Genomic DNA, 23,781 nt, shown 5'->3' on the forward strand with positions numbered 1-23,781 from the left:
TACCAGAAAGACACTCTAGCCTCAACCTCCACAGACAATCTGACCACCCACCCACACAGCCTTTAACCTTATTCTCTTTGTTGCAAGTATCCGGGTAAATAAACGTAATATTGCAACGGGATTTTCGGTTCAACTATGGACCAGAGGAAGTTTGAATCGACCGAGGGGCTTCCAGTTAGTAGAAGACATGCTCTGTCACTATTTTTAAATTGCAGCTTGTCTAGAAGACCTAATCATGGGAATGAGAAAAGTACCACACAATTTCTGATATTTGAAAGGCTCTTATAATCAGAGAGATTGATTTCACAGAGAGTAAAGTTACATTTTTCATGCTACTGAACTAACATGGCTATTTTACCAATTTATTATCTTGTTTTGAGGTCATCAGCTGCTGCTGCCATTATTCACATGTTTGACTGTAAAAGTCAAGCAGTGATTGCATGATTTAGATATTTTTTCCCACTATAGTAAAACAAAATATATATATGATATATATTAATGAACTTTAGGGGGAGGTACATGTGATGTGCAGGTTTCTGATAAGGTAATCTCCTGTGTAAGAAAACAAGGCGAAAACACAGTGAGGTTTCTCTCTGCTGTCAAACCTTCCAGACACTCAACAGTGTCTACATGCAGTTCAGCAATCTGACCCACTTTGTGCGGTAACCTGATTTCAGAAAACATTCATATAAATGGGACACCTGGTCTCCTTCCTCACATTAAGAATTTAAGAATAACCCGGTTAACACGGATGTGTGCAGGACAAACCTGATTTCTGGGACCATGTCCACCTTGTGAAATTAGCTGGGAGTGTATGTACTGTATTCACATGACAGACACCCAGCGGAGAGAAAAGAGGAGAGTTGGGGGTAAAATGAGGATTTAATATTGTCAAAGTATTTTCCATCTATAGCTGAAAAGCAGACAAATTTGTTTAATCAAAACAGGACCAAACACTCTAAAAGGAGGGGCATAACGCAGAGATAATGGCCTTTATTTTTAAACCAGTCTCTTCAAAGAGATACTAAAGTAGACCTGTTATTCTTTTATTTATTTTCTCTGCTACAGAAGTGTATGTGCATATTATACATGGCCAAAGTTTCAGATAATGAGGTCAGTGTATGTATAAGTAATCCCTGGGAGCCAGAGCACAGGCTTCAGACTGCTCCAAATGATCTTTTTCAGAGTTTTTTTTCTATTCTTGGCTCTGAATGATGTAATAAAAGTGGCTATCTATAATATATTTATCTTAGGCATAGCTCTGGCTGTGAGCACACCTGCTGTTCAGAACTTCTGCTTACACCGCGGAGACATTCACAAGAAAGTTTGCTAAAAGAGTTAGTCTTAAAAGAAGTGGGGCGTTAAAACAGCTGGTTTCACACAGGATGAGCTGAGGTGCTGTGTTAAGCCCAAGTAAAAGTTTTTTATTTTTTATTTTGAATCATTAAAAACTACTCTAACAGAGCCAGTAGTTTTAGTTATCCAATCAATGACAAGCACCTGCACCTTATATTACACTAGAGATGGCACGATACCACTTTTTTATGTCCGATACCGATATCATAAATTTGGATATCTGCCGATACCGATATGAATCCGATATAGTGTGTTTTTAATCAATAAAACTATTTTTTTTAATATCTTGCTGCAAGTTCATACTCAAGTTTAAATAAACAACAACACTAAAGCTATTCTGTTATACTTGTATGTAAAAAATACACTGCACCCAAAATATTTCATAGTTCAGCAACACTGATCAATCTAATAAACTTAAACCTACTCCATCCTTCCTATTCTGGTATTTTAAAGAGTACTTAGCAGAAATATTAAGCAACCTAACTAATAGGGTTGCAAACTCCCAGCAAAAAAAAATAGGGAACCACCCCCCACCCTCCACCTCATGATGCTTAATCGATGTAATCAACTTTAATTTGATGCAGTGTGAAAAAAAAAATGCACAGAAATAAATTATTTTTCAAGAATAATTAAATAGATTCAACATCTTTCTTCAACAGAATTGCAGAATTCACAGATGGTACCTTCCCAAAGGAAAAAGTACTATAGCTTACTAGGGTATATAGACTTAAGAGTTACTATATACAGTAATGGACTTCTATACATTTTACATCAGATTAAAACTTTGGGTGTAAGATTCAGATAATTATTTATTAAAAGCTAGACATTTTAAATGAGAATAAGAAAGAAAAGTATGTCTTTGTGCCCCCTTTTCCCTGTTAATGCCCTATCGGCCCCCCTGGCATAACTTTGCTAGATCCGCCCCTGCACAGTTACCAGCCGTCAGCAACGTAGAAAAAGATCCTGGTGTAGAAAGTAATATTAAATAAATTCTAACAACAGCTTATCAAGCTTAAACGTGCTGCTGTTGTTTAGCCGCTGGTTTCCTCTTTCTGGTGCAAAGTGGGCCAAAAACAAAGAAGAGAGATGGACTCGCGACAGAAAAGCCGATCAGCTGATCATTAATCAGTTTCATGATTGAAGTAGCAGCAAGAAGTGGCAGTCGCTCCATATGTTGGTTGTTAAGCTTAACGTGGGAATGCTTTACAAACATTCAGAGATGAACTTACACACTTGCTTTACTTCTCTCTGGGATAACTTCCTCGGAGATGAAATGCTGGTTTGGTAGCGAGGCTACAAATACACACAGCCGCTCTATCACGTGAGGCATACTGCTCCGACGTGCTACGGTTATGAGCCGAGTTACGCCATGCCGCAAGTTTTGTGAGGTGCTTTTTTGATATTTAATGGATCGGATTACATTTTTTATTTCTCTCCGATATCCGATCCAGTAATTTAGGTCAGTATCGGACCGATGCCGATACGTAGTATCGGATCGGTCCATCTCTATATTACACTGTAGTATATCTACATGACTCACTTGTTTGTTGGGCTAGTGTTCCATAAAATCAAAGCGCTGAAATGGAACCAATGCTCCAGGTGAACCAAACCAACCAACCAACCACCTGCTCAAGCTGCTGATCCAACCTGTGTCAACACTAAATTGCTCTGACATGTGGAAATCGCAGGCTTTGCCAGGACAATTCATGTTTTAATTTAAAAGGTCACAAATGAAATGTTTGCACAAAGTCACATCAGTGGCTACAACCTAATCCATGAAAGTTTATTATAGAGTTGAGTCTTTGATCTTTAAGTTGTCCAGTGTATTTTTAGAGAATTTAAAATTAGTATTTTTTTTTATTTGCACTATTCGGTTCTATAAATCATAACATGACTCGTCTTCGCACTGCAACTGGAATCCTAATAGAAATATGTACAGGCGAGTGTCGTTGTTTGATATTCCTTTCCGAGTTTGAGACCAGAGTGACCAAAGAGTAGATAGACACATGAGCTAAAATTAAAATGAAGAGCACAGCTACTCTAGCCACTGCAAGTAAGTTAGCAAACAGCATCAGTGATGTTGACATCACCGCTGTGTCCTGCAAACTATGAAGACCTCCTCTGGGTGGCTGTGATAATAAATAACTAAATGTATGACTCAATTCTTTGGCTGATTTTGGTGAGAACAACTTCCAGTTCAGGGAGCCTTCGGCTCATTTTGTCAGCTATCCAGTATCCACAGTGAGCTTGGGAATGTGGTGGTGGGAGGTTTGACGAAGGACAGACCTTGTGTATGTGTGTGTGAATGTGATTACCTGGCATAAAGAAAGAGCTTGGGAAGCCAGCACTGGGAGGTTTGGAGGAGGGATAACCCGGTGAGTCCCTGTTGTAGTCGGCTGTGCTGGCAGACGGAGCGTACACCTGCAACAAACACAGAAACACACGACGTCAGGCAAAAATCAAACCTTCCATTCTCTCATTTTTCCTCACCGAGGCTCAGCAGGAGTTTGTCTCAGACATCATTTCCAGGAGGTTGTAACAGATGACTGACACTTCCCTCCTTCACTAAAACATCACCCTGGAATATCTGATTGAATGAACACAGCTTCCTGGGCTGCTGTGGGTCTTTGGCTGTGATTGTTAAACTGGGGGGAAAAAATATGGAAGCTGTTCTGGAAACTTTGTGTAAATTACATGAATATTGGTTTCTGAACAATACAGGTCTGTTTTAGGTTTGCTTTGTGCAGGATTCATTAAAAAACACGTAACACATTATATATAGATTTCATATTTTATGCATCCAAAATATAAAATAGGATATGTTTTCCATCCATTATGTTATCATTATGCTAGAAAAAGAGCATAATTTAAAAGTTTTTTCTTTTTCAAATTCTTGATCATTTTGAATCAGCATTTTCTTTCAGACTAAGGAAAGACACATTCAGGTGTTCATTTTATTAATGAATGTTTTAATTAGATAATACCTCTGTTGGATTGCTTAACCTATAATTTAAGACAACTTATAGCATAAAACAAACAAAAAAGATGATTACTGATAATTGTTCCAATGTTTCAAATCAATTACAGAAGAAGTATGATCGTATTTTTAAACCAGTAAACCAGGTTAATTTTATCATTCATAGCTTTGAAGCCATATTTTTAAAAATGTATTTTTTTTTTTTATCATACTAGGAACCAGAAAACTCCAATCTTTAAATTTAAACTAAATTTCTAGATTATGATTTTGTTTTTCATTTATTTATTTTACACAGGGTTTTAGTCATATGTCATTCAGAACCACATTTATAGAATATTTTATTCCTTTTTATTCTTTTTTGGGGTGTTAATGGCATTTTCTAACTCATGAAGCTCAACAAGACTTTAAAGACTTTATTAAAAACTTAACAAAGCAACAAAACTAAAGAATTTGAAGACAGACTTCTCTTTAGCTATTGGTTAGATTTATAGTAGTATAGTAAGGATACCAATTGGCACATATTGAGAAAGCAAAAACAGGGTAAATAACAATTATTTTAATTTAAAAATAATCATTTTAATGTAAGTAATCAACTGCAGAAGTTTTATGGTTATATTATTTACATCTTTTAAAAATATCCTGACTTTAAGATCTGTCAATCAATACCTTAAAACTATCGTGTCAATGATGGTAACTATCTGCAGAGTCCAACACATATTTTCAGTCAGTTATCCTCTTAAAAGACCAAAGCAGCAGTTTTCTGAGCGTCTCCTCTCAGAGGGAGAGGAGCAGCAGTAGCAGCAGTCATGCAGCAAACATGCAGCAGCATGAGAGACTGCGAGCACAACCAGCAGCCTGTCATCACTCAAACAGGTGACGCTCTTCGTCAGCAACATAGCGTCTGAGTTTGGTCATACTATCAACTGGGGGTCCCCACAGCATGCCTTTGTGTATGTGTGTGTGTGTGCATAGCGTGCGAACACTCAGCCATTACGCTAGCTCACGCTGCATGATGCAAAAACTGGAACAGCTGTTGAAAATGCTCTTCTCCCTCTCTGTCTTTCTCTCATTGATTCCCATTAAAATGAAAAACCTCACTCCGCAGCTACACCTAATCTACCTCGATCCCCAACCAAAGACACGGGTTGCTTTGTTAACTTTAGAGTATTTGCATATGGATGGAGCACAGATGTGGTAAAAACCAAATGTGATGATAAAACACAGAAGGAATAAAAAAAAGAGATGAAACAAAAACACTTGGGGGCATTATAAAAAAACATCATCTCACTTCCCACACTCCCCGAGAGAAATTATTAAAAACAGAAAACAGATTAAAGCAGTTTCTTTTAAACAAAAACCTCATGATTTTTTTCTCTCACGTCACTGAAGGATTGCTAGTTTGGGAAAGCTTCTCATTTCTCCTACCTAGTCCATCCTAGATCCTCTGCACTCTTGCAGGTGAACAGTCTTTGTGGAGAACCAAGAAACTAACAAATGGGTCAAATTTTTGCAACGCCTACCCGACTCTGAGGAGAGAAAGAGGCTTCACCTTAGTGTGTTTCCCTTTTTTGATTAACCCCTGTACATACAAGTGAGCGTCTCTGGTTCTCCACAAAGGGATCAGCTGATGTCGAGGTGGCCTTGCAGCAGGTTAATCAAAAACACAAACTGGGGGGTATTTGTCTCATTTCATCCACGACGTGGGCTTTGTGTTTCAAAACATCAGCTACGCTCAACGTGTTTTGACCTTTGTGGTTTGAAGTGTACATCTTTTCCTTCTGATTTGATCCAACATCGCAGCTAAGGCTGGAGTCATACTTCTCTGGGGTTCATGGGAGTGTTTGTAGTTCATTGTTTGGAGTACATTTTCATCTCCCTGAGGAACCTGCATCCTTACAGAAGTCAAAACAACCACTCCGACTGCTCGAGTCTTTGAGGCGTGTGTTTATGCAAGCTTCTCCCTGGGCCTGTGGGACTTCTGGTTACCCAGAATACCTCCTTTACACAGGTCTTTGGAGACCCTGTATCAGAGAAACATCATTTCAGCTGAGTGTATAAGACTATGAGAAATGTTTCGTGAGGTGTTATAGTTGCATACATTCTGCATAGTAGAATGTTTAATGGCAGCACAAACAGGATTTTGAGGGCACAGTTATTCTTTAGTTTTGCTTTATTGGTTCTCGATCGATGAATACAACTGCAGTTGTTTTGCCCACCAGGTATAAATACAAGCTCTTAAATTTAGTCCACTTACTTCCGCTGAGTTTTATTAATTGAATTTTTTTATTTTCCATCCATCCTTTTATCGAGGTCCAAGGGGAGCTGGAGCCTGTTAGCTAGCTGGACAGTTTGCCAGTCTATTGCAGTGCTAACACAAAGAGACAGACAACCAGTCACACTCACATTCACACCTGTGGGCAATTTAGAATGACCAGTTTACCTAACCCCACTAATTGCATGTGGATGGGGAATCTACGTCATATCTTACAACGTAACCATAAACCCTTTTTAACAATATGCTGATAACCTGATGTGCACCTCCCTACACTTCGAGTCACCGCATCCTGCATGGACAGAATAGTTTGGAAATTATTGATTTTTTAATAATTGATTAATAATAAAGTGATTTTACTGAAAGTGATGGATATTTAATCCCAAAGCCCTTGTTCAGAGAAATTTAAAAAAACTTTGTCTCAAGCTTTGCTACTGGGAGACTTTATGAGTCTGAGCTTGTCAACTAAAGTGGCTACAGTCTTAAGTACAGAATTTCTTCTTCGGGGGTCCATTTAATTGGCTTAACTTACACTACTAAATCCTCAAATTAGCTTCAGAGAAACCTTGGAAGCCAGAAGACAGAAGATCTGTTCCACATCATTTAGGAAAAATCTCTTAACGTCTAGGACAAACAGCAGGAATGATTCCAGCAGGTAAAGCTTGATTTACTTTACACGTAGCAACCAACTATTTTAAACCTGTTCTTTAAACACTGGTTCCTTATCATAACTGCCATTTGTGACAGTATTGATGGCTAAAATTGTAATAATGTTTGTAAATGACATTAAAAAAAAGCCAACAAAACAAAAAAACATTTACTGAATTTAAACAGTCGAGTTTTTGCAGCTCCATGTGTTGAGTTTAGCTTTTACTGTTTCTGCAATTATTTAACATAAAAAATAACTATGAAGCTAAATGAAAAATAGAATAAATAACCAGGCAAGTAATAATAATAATGAGATCATACACTGCAAAATGTTCATTCACTATATCACCATATAATAGTTACATAAGGGTCAAGACTTTGAACCAGACTGTCAGAAGTAGTAGAAGAATGACTTCCAAAGTCACACAGCATGCACTTGACAGTATTGACCAATAATATACACACAAGGATGCGTATCTTGTAGTTAATGACCTAAAACTATGTGAAATGTGATTGGTGTAAAAGTAAAAACAAAGTAAACGTTTTTAACTTCCTGAAAGAAAATAGTTACAGAAAGACGGCAACACAGCGACGAACGGCATGACAGTCAGGATGTCAGAAGAGCACTGGGAACTGTGGGAATCAAATGTTGGGGTCAGGAAACACCCACCCATGATCAACCACACACACGCACACACACACACACACACACACACACACACACACACACTAACAAACTTGCAAATACACAAGCTCAAGCACACAGATAGAAGCTGCTAAGTCAGCTAGGAGAGGTCTGTACCTTCCCACAATGCACCTTGCACGACTTTAAGCACCCAAATCCCCCAGTCCACACATACACAAAGACACACACACACACACAATCTGTGGATGTCATTAGAGCTAAACTAAAATCCCCTTAAACTTCCTCTTCCTCCTCCTCTTCCCCTCTGAGAACAGAGTATGTGCTCTAATCATAAAACCACATTTATTGACCCAAAGCCTGTGCAAGAACACACACACACATACACAAACAGAAACACACACTCAAACACGCATGCTTGTGTTGTTCCTGCTGAAAATATTCAGATTTATGTCTCATGTGGTGCAGGCATATTTTCCCATTGAATGCTGCTGTTAGACTGGTGACGAAAGAATGTGATTTGTACTGTATGTCTGTGTGTGTGTTAGAGACAGACAGCAACAGGTGCAGAGTGCGTTCAAGTCTGAAGAATGCAGAGGGACACAATAACAACCTCACTTCCTGCAATCACACACACACAGACGCACACACAGACACACACACAGAAGCATCAGTATTCCCACAGTTAACCAGCAGACCTTGAGCCAATGAGAGAAAGCCTCAACTGTTTTGTAATTTTACTGACCACAAACCACAGAAAATAATGCCAACCACAACAAAAACAGTTTGCATCCCATCAATAACCTTCATTTGGAGCTTTTTTAAACCACTATTATGTAAACTGGGGGATATTCCCACAATTCATTGTTCTATGTCAAATACTTAATCTGCTCCAGTAGAAGCAGGTATGGAAAATAACTGTTGTGCTTTGGTATAAAGTAGAAACCAGTCACCCTGGGCTCTGTGTAAGAGAAAGACAAACACTACAAAATCAATTATCTGGACCACAATAGAAAAAAAAAATGGAAATGGTTCAAAGTTTGCTGTGGCATGACAGAAAAGAGCTGTTTAGGAAACCTGCTGACAGTCCTGTTAGCGATTAAAAAAAAATCCCACTGGAGCATCACTGCTTGAATATCAGTGTTTCACACAGAACTGGAACAACCTACATACTTTGTGACAATAATAATAATGGCACAATAATGTGCTGCCTTTACACTGAGTAACTCCAATGACAGTGGAAGAGGTAGCTGCATTTCCTGCAAACAGCAGCGTGGGTGAGGTTGGGAAAGAACAAGGTCTACAGCACCAAATGCATGCCACGACAATGGAGTTGGAGTCCATGACAGTCAAAGGCAAGACACTCACTGGACTCATTGTTGTTGGTTTCAACAGCAGCCTTGTCAGGTTGTTGGAAACGCAAGGCAAGAGGTGCCAGGGAATTAGCAACCTTTGCTAACATGCGTGATAAAAAACATTATTAAACATGGACATGAACCAAATAATGTCTGTAAAACTAAGATGTGTATCACCATGGAAATGTAAGAGAGATACACAAAAAACAGGAACCACAAAATAACATTTTAAAAGATCCACAGAAACCAATGTAATAAGTTTCTTACCAAAGCAGCACAAAAGTTAACTATTTTAGTAAAACAGTTCACTAGCTGCTACTGCCTGAAAAAAACAATCCTGTCTCCTAAAAATTATGTTCCTTTAAAACTAATCTGCATTTTCAATCATGTTTTGTATTTTTTGTTTGTTTTTTTTGTTTGGGCAAACTTACAATTAAAACAACCAAAACATTCAGGACAAGCACGCTGGCGAGGGTTAGCAGAAGCATGAGTCACAAGACTTTCACCTGAGAAAATGAGGTTTGATTAATGTGTGGGACCAGTTTGTTTCTCACTTAGTGTACTAATATTGTCTTCTTTACTTTTAAGGTTTATTTTAACTTTGTTTTGTACAGACCCTTTCACATTTTTTCACATTAGAAGCATCTCCTCCATTTTTGAGAAATCATGTTAACAACTGTCACCGCACTAGAGAGATGACTGAAAGGGAATTTCTGTAGAAAAGCAAGAGAATAAAGGTTGATTATATTCATGAGATGAAATCTGGGAGAAAATCTGATTCTCTTAAAACCTAATTGAAAATGTACTTTAGTTCTCTGGCAACAACATATTTAGTAGACAGGGCTGACACAAATCAGGACAAACAGTTCTCCATGCAGAGAGACAACACATTCAGTGGTGCATAATAAAAATAAACCACAGAAACAAGTATATGGCGTAACTAAATCTACACTTAATCTAACCAGTTTTTTAAGTGTTTCTTTATCACAGTTTCCTGTGCGATAGTAGAGACCCAATCAACCTACTGGCATAAACCAGTAGAACCAATATTCTACGCAGAACCAAAATAAAAACCATTTGATCGTGCCATGTTCTATGAGAGAACAATGACAGCTCCTCCTAATACAAACCAGCAGAGCCAGATGTTTAAAGTGCTGATCAGTAGAACCCCTGACAGAATTCAGTAGAAGCGGTTGTGTAACGCCCGACGGGTTCGGAGAATCTTCACAGAACATGAAACATCACAGAATTCATCAAAGCTTTGTTCTGCAAAGCCCCCGGCAAAAACATGAGAGAATAAAGACACATTCCACTGAAAACCGATTCCTCATGGCGCTGACAACACACACACACACACACACACACACACACACACACTGAAAATGTACTCAGAGCAAAACAGCTGTGTAACTCACTGACCTGAACCAAAGGTAGGAAGAAAGACAACCTAAACCACATTTTAACTCAAAATTAGCAAAGTTCACGCGTTGTGTTGACAAGTCCTGCCTCGCTTCAACATTCAGTTTAATCCTCATTCGGCAAACATACTTCAGGTGTAAGCATGTGAAGCATGCGTGGAGAACACGAGAAAACGACTGAAAGTGAAAGTGTAAATTTTATTCCAGTTACATGCCACATTAGCACTACAATAAAAATGTAGTTACTGTCCACTGATTCTGGTGTCACTGAGTTTATAAATTTTGAAGTAAAGTTCTATGTGTTAAAGCCAACTGGAGCCATTTTGACATGTATATAAATAACCAACCAGTACTACAGCACTTCTGGCTGAGCCTCAGTTTGACTCCCTGTCAAAATAAAATTTGCAAGAGGTATGTTTCTTTTAAAATAAAAGTGGCAAATGTAAGTGACGACTTGAGGCTGAATTTTTTAGGCTAATCGACATTTAAGGAAAAAAAATTGCCAAAAGATGGCAAATTGAAATGTTAATATGTTCATGTTTCATTCAACTAGTTGATTAAAGGATCACTTCAGTTCTAATTTAATGTAAAAATGTTACTACAAGCAAAAGATAATAATATAATAAGGAAAAACTAAAAAACTAAATAAAACTAAAAAATCCATATAAAGAGACTAAATACATTTAAAAGAAGAAATAAAATGAAAATGTTACATAATGATCATGTAGGAAACATTTCTTTCTCCAGTTAGAACTTGTTGACAGAGATGGAAATGCTGTTGGGCCCTGGAGGATTTTGTGAGAAAGAGCGAGTGAAGAAACAACAAATAGAAGAGAATGAAATGCGAAAAGTTGGAAGCCGATAAAAAGACAGTAAACGGAAACAAAAGAGAGAAAAATGCAAGGATGGTAAAGAAAGAAAGAAAGAAAGAAGCAGGAGGCTCTTTTGTCTTTGTTCAGTGTTTGATGCTTCTTCTCCCAGTTATTGTCTCCAAATGTGGGGAGCATCTGTTCAGCCTCCCTGTGTCAGCCTCTGCTCTGACTGAAAAAGAAGAGGAGAAGGAGCTTCTCCTGCTTCACAATCACATTTTGATAACTAGTGGAAAACTCAGACAGCACACGCTCTTTCAAGGCCAGCACCAAGGTTGAGTTGTACTTTGAAAGAAAGTTACCAGAACGTAACCAAACATCATGCTCTCATCATCTCTTGTTGAAGATTCATTAATTGCATAAACTTCCTCCTTCTACCTCACAGAGGAACTAGCATGTATGCTGTTTACAATGTTCACTATCTCATTTAAGTACATTAGCATGCCAATATTTGCTAATTAGCACGCGACACAAACTATATCTAAAACTAAACTAAAATGCAGAACAAATGCAAACTGACTTCATGATAATAATGTATTATATTTTAAGGACCTCATTAAAAAAACCTAACACTAATTTTCAAACTGAGCAGGGGATTGGAAGCCTGAGCTTTTATCAAGTAACTTGAGCTACTACTGCCTTTATATGGGGCATATGCTAACTTGTGCAACCGTAACTGTTCAAAGCATTCTGTCAGTTAAACTTATTTTTTGATCTTTCGATGTGGTGTTTGGTGTTGTTTGGTTTTGATGCAGCAGTTTCTCAATCCAAAGAGTTTACTTATATAAGGAAAATAAAGTAACCTTAAGTTAACAAGACAAAATCAACAAGACATCATCTGGGGATTATAAAAGCATGTAGAAAAATTTGTACCAATCTGTCAAGCAGATGTCGAGATATCTGTCACGGGGGCAGTAAGGTCAAAATCCTTAGAATTTATCCTCTGAGGACCTTAAATGCAAACATTTTCATTGCAATCTATATGTGAGTTCTTCACAGCTTTGGATTTGAGCCACAGATACTTGGGTTGATGGATGCGTTAGTGTTGAACCATAACATGTCCTATCCCCAGTCATTGGTGGTTTCTTTTAACCACGACCACAATCTCCAACCTAAAAAAGACATTACTGCATGGATACGCCTGGCATAAGTTTTGCTGTGTGTCCAAGTCCAAAAGAGTGAAAACACCTATGTGGGTGTCAACATGCGACGGTGTGAATTGTTCACACTAAGACAGTGGAAGCACCACAAAAAGAAAAGTTGCCACTTATTTTGTGCCCTGGATGTACCGTATATTTCCTTTTCCTGATCCAACACTGTAACTGTTGTTTGTAATTTAAATAGTAGTAGAAGGCGAGATGTGCAGAAAGATATTGTTATATGAACATGATATTAGTACAACCTGTCTAGTGCAGTGGTTGTTGATGGAGCCAGCTATAGTAGGGTGAAAGGCAGGATACATCCTGGACAGATCGCCAGGGCTAACACAGAGAGACAGACTCACATTCACACCTATGGAAGAGGACTTCTTATCAAAATTATTGAAACTATTTTGTGTAAGTGACGGTAAAAGTACACCACAGACTTATTTATGTTGTTCAGCCATAATAAAAGAGCTTTGCCTGTTGCTGTCAAAGGGTCAACATCGTGTTTCTACTGCACAAGTTAAAAAAAGGGAAAAAAATTCCCGGCTTTTCTGTCCTCTCTCTCTCTGATTCTCAGTATCCATCTATCCCTCTCTCTCTCTCTCACACACACACACACACACACACACACACACACACACACACCCACACACACACACACAGAGTTTACCACGCTTCATCCAAAGCAGATGTGCTGGAATGTGAACACTCAAAGGAGCAGTCACGAAACCTCTTGACAGACACACACACACTCACACACACCCACACACACAAACTCACTCTCTCTCTCGCACAAACACACACACAGTCGGCTGCACCTGTGCCTTTCCAGTTTTTTTCTCTCTTTGTTTCCCTCTCCCTCTCCCCCTCCCCCTCCTCCTCACTGTCCTCTGCCTCTCTCATTTCTAACAGGCTGGTTTCACTTTCATCTCGTCTTTATTCACCTTCACACAAACAGTTTAACACTGCAGGAAGCAGAAACGGAGGAGATACGCTGCAAAGGCTCCAAACAAAAGGAAAACAATACAAATAATCTGAATGATCAGTGAAATCGCTGACCATGTTGAACATTTCCCAAAGGTGATTTTTTTTTTTTTTTTTACATATTATAGTATTAGCTTTATTCCCAGCAAAGTAAAGCGGTCCTCTAGCCCTCCCCCTTCCACCTGTAGATGTTCCCCCCCCCATCTTAATTTATCGTTCGTGCTGCCACACTCTGAGGCCATCCGGAGGCAGACGTGGGAAAGCAAATCAAATGCACCGCAGACGGATCAAACATTTTATTTTTTAGTAAGACGGGGGGTGTTTCTGTTTTTTAGATGTATTTTTATAGCGGAGATCTGAGCTGCGGCCTCAGAATCCTCTGAAGGTTAATTATGTTCCTGATTCAAAACACATGGAGGGAAAAACTGTGCGTGTGTGTGTGTGCGTGAGAGAGAGAGAGAAAGCGGAAGGAAATCCCACCCACACCTCCGAGCCGAGCCCTTTATTCTACCAACCTGCAATTGCACTAATGTGAACCAGATGTACGCACACACACACAAACGCACACACACTCTGGCCGCCTAATTGACTCCATATGATGAAGAAAAAGAGAGCGGGAGAAAGGAAAGAGAGAGCATGTGGAAAGAAAATGCACAAATTCAAAGAAAGTGAAATAAAGACGGAGATTAAGAAATACTATCAAGCAGTAGGGGGTCGAGTGAGTTGGAAAATGAAGCCAAAGGAGGAAATGGAAAAAAAATCTGCAGTGCCTCTAGTGGCCACTTGAGGCTGGCTCCAAAAAAGAGTCAGTCCCTGCAGACTGCCATGCTCAAATGTCCATTTACAACTTTCAACTTTCAAAAAGGTTTATCTCTCTATAGCTAATTGTGCTGTTTGTAATAGGTGTACTGGAATGAATGCTTTAATAAGTAACATGCTAAAACTTTATTAATGCTTAAAGTTAGCAGCACGGGCACCGTACTGACAGGTGTAAGTTGACACAGACAGCTGCAGCCACTAGCTGTCCACTGTCCACATCTCACTTAATTGGAGTCAATATACTGGAACTTCTGTCAGTGTTTGTGCTTTTGGTAATAATAATAATAATACAGCTTGCTGTGGTGATAACTGCTTCAGCTTTGGTCACTAACGTGTTATTTGTATGTTACTTAACGCTAATTAGCAGGTATCTGTGTCTATGCTTTAGCTGATAACACTCCACACTCTTGCCCAAATATAACATACATAAAACTACAATGGAGGAACTAAAAGGTTCGCACTGAGGCTTCAAAACAGGGCTTCACAAACAAGTATGTGATGTTATTATGGTTTGTCATCTTTTATATACATTCTATGAAAAGATACAATAAAAGACAAAATGCAAGTGAAAGAATGAGAAATAACCATTTAAAATAAAGCATGGACACATGAATTTTTTTTTAACTTTAACTTAAGTAATGTTTAAAATAAAAGAGCCACAGACAGACAGAAAACAAGTGATAGAAAGACAGATGACAAAGAGAGAGCACACACTCACACATCTGCAAAAATACTTGGGTGTAATTGAAAACATGCGGAGCCTCCACACACTCGAGGTGAGTTTCACGGACCGAAACACATTCTTCAACTTACTTGTAACACACACACTCTCGCATGCTCCCTGTGGAGCTCAGGCTTCCTGTGGCTTGATTAGAGCCCCCTATGTGAAGACAAGTGGACTCAGCATGTGTGTGTGTGCTTTAGCGTGGTGCACCTGTGACTGAAGGGGGGTCGAGTTACTCAGACAGAAAACACTGGGGGGCCGGACAAAGAGAGAGGTGTGTGACACATGAGTGAGTGTGAGCGGCTGGGACATTTTTTTGCATAAAAAAAAAAGAAGAAGAAAAGTGTGCATATGACCATGTGAGAACAGGAAAATGTGTGTGCATGTGTGTGTGTGTTCAGAACAACACTTCAAGAAGGAAAAAGGCGATTTAGGACTTCCTCGTGCACAAATTTGTGCCATTTTTCTTTTCATACATCAAATGAAGTTTCCATTGGTTCTAATGGAAAACCTATTCTCCTCTCCTCTCAGGCAGCAGACTGTTTATCTATTATTTACCAGCTTTCTCCCTCAGCAGTAACCCAGTTAGCAGCTCTTCTTCTCATCAGCTTCAGCTACAAGAGTTTCACTGCACCTACACATTGCTATTTCACTGGTTTTTACTGGTTTCTGACCCTTTTTTTTTCTACACCAAAGCTGTTGGTGAGTCAAGCTGCTGAATCAGGCTTCACCATCAGAAGAAAAACAAAGGATGTCTATCCCTTTATTCACTTCTAGTCCTGCTGGTTTCCTAAAACCTGATTACTTGAATGTTTCAATTTTAAAATGATTCATTTTATAGTGCCAATAACCTTTGTGAATCACAAAAAAACAGCGCGAAAGAAAAAAGAGCGAGAGGAGGAGAAATGAAAGTAAATATCAGAGAGACTTCGGGAAGCTGCATCTGCACAAACAGAAAGAAAGAAAAAAGTGAAACAGCAAATGAAAGAAAAACAAACAAATCAGTAAAAGGAAAGTAAAGAAAAGAAGCAGAAAACGAGAAAAAGACGAAGCAGGCGGTCCAGTTGTGTGGCATGTTTACACTGCGGCCTGTAAATGAATTCAAGATGGCGCCTGGTCTCGCCAGGAGCCACAACATCAAAGAGTCAGACAGCCAGTGAAGTCACAGCACTTTAATTGACCACTAATTACCCCGAATTAGCTCCAGGACTGTGTGTTTTTTAGGGATCTCGTCTATATGTATATTAGTTTGGACTGCATGTGCAACTATAGTACAACATATATGGCACCTATTCTATTTTAGGGTATGCTCTTCTTTTTCCATCCATCCATCCCAATAAAGGGGCCGTCTCTTGAGAGAAAATCTGCCTGCAGTCAGTTTCCCGTCTGTGATGTGCTGCCACCTGGCAACTTGATATTTCTCACAGCCCGAGTTCACATCTTCACCTCTCTGTTTTAGTGGACCAACAGTTATCCAAAGTTTTGTCTGCTCTACTCTGGCAAATAACAATAAAATACATCAAATTTTGATAGTTTAGAAGCTACAAAGGGAAACTAACTGAAGAAGGCGAGTTGCGACTATAGTTCAGTTAAAAAGTTTTTAAGGACTCTATTCAGTCAAGTCCCTCCATGATTGAGCAGAACCACCTTTAGCAGCAGTATCTTGGAGTAACTGTTTTCTGAATGAGTTTATCAGTCTCTCACATTAATGTGGAGAACTTTTGCGGCACTCTTCTTTTAAACATTGCTTCACTTCATTGTGGTTTGCAGGTAGTTGTTAACTCACAGCTCTCTTAAAGTCCTGCCACAGCATTTCACTTAAGTCTGGATCTGACTGGACCTTCTTTCCTTTTTTATTCTGTTGCAGACTTGCTGCTGTGACTGGGATCTTTGGCCTGTTCCATGACCCAGTTTTTAGCTGTCAGACAGATGGCCTCACGTTTGACTCTAGAATACTTTGGTAAACACAGGAGTTGCTGGTTGACCTCATGACTGCAAGGTGCCCAGGTAGTCCTCACCCCTCCACCACCGTGCTGACAGTTTGTGCTGATATCCTGTGTTTGGTTTTCGTCAAACATGCTCCTGTGCATTATTTCCAAACATCGCCACTTTGGTCTCGTCTGTCCAAAGAACATTGTTCGAAAAGTCTTGTGGTTTGCCCAGATGTAACTGAACAAACCTAAACTGTGCTACCATGTTCTTTTTAGAGAAAAGAAGCTTTCTAGTGGCAGCTCTTCCAAACAAGCCATACTACAATACTTTTCCAATTGTAGCAAGTATAACTCCTAAAACTATCCTCATAAAAATGTAACAAAACAAAGAGAAATGAACCAAGAGTATAATTCAGGCTTTAGTGAGCCTTTGCAACAGAAGAAATCTTTGCCAGCAGCCCCCCTCAGACTGCTCCTGGGCATCAATCACACAGTGAAGCAATGCAGAGAGAAAATTGAGAGGCTGAACCAGGATGATAAGAAAAAAAAAAGACCACATCAAGAAATGACGTTACATTGAAGTGATTATATCACCTTAGAGTTTCTGTTAGCTGTACAAATGCAAACTAACCATTATGCTTGGAAAGTGTGCAGTTCTATGGGACCTTGCAAGGAGGGAATTACTAGGTAGTCCCCAAAACTGTTTGGCCCAAAACTGGCGAATAAAAGCCAGAGAAAGATGACTGACTTGATAAATCAGTGCAGTCTAGATCATAGATCGATGCTGCTGCTCGTGCGTCTGGTTTATTTGTTTCTGTTTCATCTGTTTGATCCGTACTGATCTGAGTCTCTGAAACGCATCAAACTAATACTCTGAGCGTGCATGTGTATCGCAACCTTTCACATCTATTTCCCAGCAAATTGAGTAGGCTCTTCTCATCACACAAGTACACGCACACACGCACACACACACGCACACCACACAACTCACACACAGAATGATTTCAGTGATGGGGGAATATGGAGGCTCATAGCGAACATAATGTGGCTTTATAATGTCCCCCCTGACACAGGAAATAGCCAGAAGTCTGGGACTGAGTGTCTCTGTGTGTGTGTGTGTAGCTTTGAGTTGAGAAATCCCATCAGAGGAAGGAAATAACAAATCGCACTGTGGCTTTTCTGTGCACCTAGGGCTCCATAACTGCACGTGCACACTCTCTCTCACACACACACACACTAGCGGTGGTGTATTCTCGCCAATATTTATCAGATGAAAACCGCATATTTTCATATCCTTTTCTAAGCAAAGCAATGACTTTCATGACATTTTCAACATTAAATTATTCTTTTTTTAAAATCAGCATTATTATTTTTGTAACACTACAAAACCCCCTGCCGACCCATCAGTTTAGTTTAAGTTATGAAGTTAAGGTTTGGTTACAAGTTTGGCAAGCACACTAGAGATATATGCATCAAAAACTGTTGTCAGATTTAGAATGAAGCGCATTAAATTATATTATTTTAACTAGCTCGAGAAGTGTCAGATTATTATAGACATCTATAAGAAAATGATCCTACTGCTCACTGGATTCATGACCCCAGTAAAGACTTTTCTGATGACTTCATGATCTCAGTCTGTAGTTTCAAGTTTCACTGAGGACCACATGATCTTTATTCTTCTAAGGTATGGCCCTCATTTAGAGGAAATAGACAATAATGCAATGTGTGAATGACATAAAGGGTAACTTACGGTTGACAGTTTGCTACCATATGCAATGTCTTTCATATTGTCAGGTCTAACTTCAAAACAGTTTGAGTTATATTGGCAATACAGCATCAGAAAAATGATATTTGAGCCAAAAATTGCTTTATAAACTGGACAAAAAGCAGGTAGAGGAGGAAAAAGTGATAAATTGCCTGCTTTTAAATTCAAAAACCAATCTTTCTTCATTTCATGTCACTCATCAGAGAAGAGAGTGGGAATGATAAAAGACTGAAGAGGAATAAAAATGAAATAAACTTCAGCGGATAAGAGGTACTCATTAATCTACAATCCGACCTCATTCTTCTCACTCTTCTTAAATTAACACGCTTCAAAGAAACACTCCTTAATCTCAAGAGTGCTACTACAGTGGATATTACGTTCATCTTCGCCTTTAGAAGCTCTGCAGACAAAAGGCTGAAGAATGCCCCTTGACCCAAAGGTTCCTGCGCGTCAGCTGTGTGCAGGGCTCATCTCGGATGAAACATACTTTGAGATGCAAACAACTTTACAAATAATCACAACCAGAACCAACTGTTGTGCAGTAAATCTGGAGCATTTGGGTACCTGAGGGAGTGGTGCCCTGAAGCTGTTTCCAGGGTTCTTGTTGGAATAAATGATCTTTAGAAATTCATTTTCATGCTTTAATCCCTCCTGGCCTGAAGGGCTCAAAGTCAGCTTTTACATTTCCAACTTTGAACATGATGTTTTCAATGTTGCTGCTACAACACTAAGTAATGAAAGTTAATAATGACTATATCTGCCCTTTCAGAAACGCTCTCTTTCCTCCTTATCTATATGCAACCCACCTAAAATTTGCCTCATGAAAATGAACTGCTGTTCCCAAAGAATGTCAGTAGGTGGCACTATGAGATTGTTTAGTGCTTGTGAACTTGAGTTGATGTAGAGAAAGAGAATAGCGCTAAGGCTACGTATGCTGGTCGGAGCTACTCACCGAGAGTTTCTTTAATCCTTGTTCAAGAAAAAGGTTATGTGTGAAGACACAAATTGGATTTTATTCTTCCGCTTGTTGGGAAACGCGGACACTTTTTGTTGATGCCGCTGTACCTCTGTTTTTGTGGTTTTTGTTCATTTCCGGTGAGTTGACTAACTACGCTAGCATAGCAAGCTAATCGTTAGCTAAGTGTAATGTAAATTTCATGTGTTCCTTTTAAGTGCTCTTATCTTTTTATTTCTTCACTTGTGAATGTTTTAAACCAATCGGAAATATTTCTTTGAAAGCCAGTAGGTAAGTTTTATTTATTGTAATGAGATGATAAATATGAGCAGTCTTTGGCTAAATAGTACTGCGACCACGTTTTGCACTTTGCTTGTGCATCAGTAACGTGCATTCTCTCAATTCATTGGATTGATGTGACTGCTCTTCACAAAATCTGAGATTTGAGTTAAATTTGTATGATGTGGAAATTGTTTTAAGGTTCTTTGATTAATTTTTATTATTGATTGCATTAAGTCGTTATATACAAAGAGTGAGAGGCATTTGGTCACTAGTGTTGATTAAGTTGTTATATGATATTCATGTAAAATATGTTCACTGCCCTGTGCAGGTTGGGTTTTTTGTTGGAGTCTAAAGTTGCGAGCTTGCTCTAACGCTCTAAAGCTTATGAGATCTCAGAACAATACACTATCCGGGTAGTACTACTAACATTAAGACTATACACACACACACACCTGAACTGAAAAGAACTCTGAACTTTGAAACTGAATACACGGACTGACAAATATGGACTATTGGAACTGTTGAATGACTGTTTTTGGTTTTATTTTGAATAAATGTTGACTGTCCTTTTAGCTGTGTGTCATTCTCTCCTTAGTCGATTCCTAGAGAACATAAGCCCAAGATCCTAACTTTCTCTACATTCAGTAGTGGTAAAGTATCGTGTGTTACATATAGTATGTAAATTAGTTCAGGTGTGTTTGAGTGCGTGCTTTCCCCATCTGTGCAAGTGAGTAACAAGGTGGTTTGTATGTGTGCATGCAAAGCGTCTGCGTATGTGTGTTGGCGTGCAGGTTTTCAGGCCAGAGAACAAAAACATTTCTCCACAGGTGATGGCTCTTTACGAGTCTCTTCCACACTCATTTTATTAGCCGCCCATTTTCCTTTCAACCACCCGGACGTTTTCTTTTTCTTTTCTTTTTCTTTTCTGGCAAAGTCATCACACAGACGTTTTTTTCCCCCCCTCACTCCTTTTCACCAATTTCCTTTGATTTAATTACTGCCACATGCTGCCGACTGCCAGCGATCGTTAGCGAGAGAACCACCTCGACCAACGCGGAGTCCTGACAGGGAAAAGATGCAGAAAGCACACGGAAATTAAAAAAACACACTTCAGTGCAAACACTCAAGCGGAGGCCTGGTCAAGATAACAGAAGCAGAAACAGGGGAGGACTCACTCTGTCTAGTTATTTAGAAGCTAAAGTGGATTTTATTTTGAATCAGGTGCACTTACTGATCAAGCAATTTCTCTAATGCTTAAAAAAGAATCGAATTCTTCTATTTTTACACATTTGATGTGATTTTGAAAGCCTACAGAGAGTGAAGCAACACCCAGCTGAGTACAGCTCATCTCTTTATCCAAAGTGTCAACTGGCACTATAACAGCGGCACATGAGAGAAGCCTTCAAGGCTTTCTGTCAGACAGGCAAGGTTGTATTTTAACCCAAATCGCTTTGCTAAACCTTTTGTTTCCAAGCTGTGACTGAGAAATGAAATAATATGAAAGAAAATTAAGCCAATTTGTGCCAGAAAACCCTGTAGTTAAAAGTCTCCCCAGTAGCAGGATATGTTAGATGCTGGTTACTCAAGGGATTTGAATATAATATGGTGCTGCTATGGAAAACTATGAAAGCAAGCGAGCAAGAAAGGAAGAAAGTGTTCTTTGTTTAAGGAGGAAGGTAGAAAAAACGATGAGAGATGACAAGAAGTTGGTATTGAGCCATTTGGCTGTCTGACAGCTAATTAAGAGGTTTTATAAATAATCAATTGATGAAGTAATTAACAACAGCCTCCAAGTTTCAGATGCACACGACAAACAGCAGAAAGAATGTGCTCATCCATTAAACATCTTGAAGTTGTGCACTTGGGAAAGGCTGCCGGTTTGATTCCTGGACTGTCCAGAATCCAAAACAGCAGCACTTGTCCCTAAAGGATCCAAGGATTGTGTTTATTTCTAGCTTTATTACCCAAAAGCACTTTACATTTGGCCTCAGCGCGATTAACCTACTCCACCGCCCAAGCCACAACTGCTCTCACCTCATTACCCTGACTGGGTAACACAGCCAAGAAGAAATAAATGTCATGTTTTCCAAGTTTGAAAGCATGCACTGAAAAAAAATCCCATTATGCCTTGCAGCTATGTGGGGTAAAAACTAGGTGCTTAAATTTTAGCACAGATATCCACTTTTGTAATCAATTTGACCATAGACAGAGGAGAGGACGCCATCACTCGTCTCTTGCAGTTTGTAGTTGGAAAAACAATCATGCAGCGTTACTGCAGATACCCTGTTAGTTCTCAAGAGCAGACTGACCAGAATCAAATGCTTCTTCAACAATCAAGCATTTTTTCTCTTGTGTTGGTCACTTTTAAGCAAATAAATAAATACATAGCATGTTAAGTCCAGTATTTACTATCCTAACCACAACTGCCACTTTTACAGTCAAACACAATTAATTAATCTAATTAACTGTTTGGAACACAGCATAGTGGGTCGTTTGTGAGGTGGGTGATATAGCCTCAAAATTATATGAGGATGTGTCAAGATATGTTTGAGATGATGATATTTCTGACAATATAGAAAAAAATGTCATCAGTGTGTTCATCCTTCTTTTCCAATGAGCTACTGGCATTGATGACACATTTCAAGTTTGAATCTACTGAAACAACGTATGAGCTACATTGTAATGTAACAGCAGTATTAGAACAATAGCAGTGACACATCATAAGACAAATGTAAGCATAAAAGTAGGCTAGGTAGCTTCAAATTAGCAATATGTAACAATAGCTTATTTTACAATACCTACTGTGTTGTATCTCATTGAGAGCCTGCATAATTCTGTCACACAATAAACTGAATAATATTTTCTTTGCGGGGTGTTGTAGTTGTGCTTTATGAAAGTCCTGCTTTTCCACAATTTAACCGCACAAGTAATTTCCATCCACCGTTTGCTCTTCCTGTTATACGGCAAGCAACTAGCGAGTATGGCGGCTCTCTATGGAGTCATTTGTTTACAGATCACTAGCTGCTAGCATCTCTTCGTTTGTAGCCTGACAGACTCAACAGTGTTTTTGCCTTGAGTCGCCAAATACGAGTTTCATTTCCACTTTTAGCGGGAGCATGCCGTTGTTATAGCAATGATATTGTTTTAAATCAAACAGAAATCATGATATGACAACCCCTAGCAAGCCATTCTAAATCGGGGTATACCTGCATTTCGTCTAAACGCGAGTAATGGACTGGCTCTTATATAGCGCTTTTCTACTCTTCTGAGCACTCAAAGCGCATTCACCCATTCACACCAGCACATTTTTTCTAAGTGCTTTCTAAGTAACATTCACACACACTCATACTCTGATGGATGCATCGGAGAGCAATTTGGGGTTAGTATCTTGCCCAAGGATATCTGGCATGCAGACTAAGGGAAGCCAGGAATCGAACCACCAACCTTCCGATCAGTAGATGACCTGCTCTACCGCCTGAGCTACAGCCACCCCGAGTCCCAAGAAGTACTTTTGCTGAATCCAGTGGTACAAAAGAACCGATGGGAAACCACACCTATGGATAAAAGTGACGTAGAGATGTGGTTTTTGTCTCTTTAATGTCCACCATTACTGAGTCTACAAGGATTTCATCTACCAC

The 23,781-nt window shown here is 39.1% G+C and overlaps 1 protein-coding gene across 11 annotated transcripts in view; it reads right to left on the reverse strand.

The window, feature by feature from the left end:
* Positions 1–23,781, reverse strand: part of tcf4 (transcription factor 4) — a 235,976-nt gene that overhangs the window by 45,460 nt on the left and 166,735 nt on the right. For all 11 annotated transcript variants that reach the window (XM_025909412.1, XM_025909408.1, XM_025909409.1 and 8 more), the window contains one exon: positions 3,672–3,777. In XM_025909412.1, coding sequence (XP_025765197.1) covers positions 3,672–3,777 — 106 coding nt within the window. The remainder of the gene's footprint in view (positions 1–3,671; positions 3,778–23,781) is intronic.

Source organism: Oreochromis niloticus, linkage group LG7, assembly GCF_001858045.2.
Source record: "Oreochromis niloticus isolate F11D_XX linkage group LG7, O_niloticus_UMD_NMBU, whole genome shotgun sequence".
Classification (NCBI taxonomy): Eukaryota; Metazoa; Chordata; class Actinopteri; order Cichliformes; family Cichlidae; genus Oreochromis; species Oreochromis niloticus.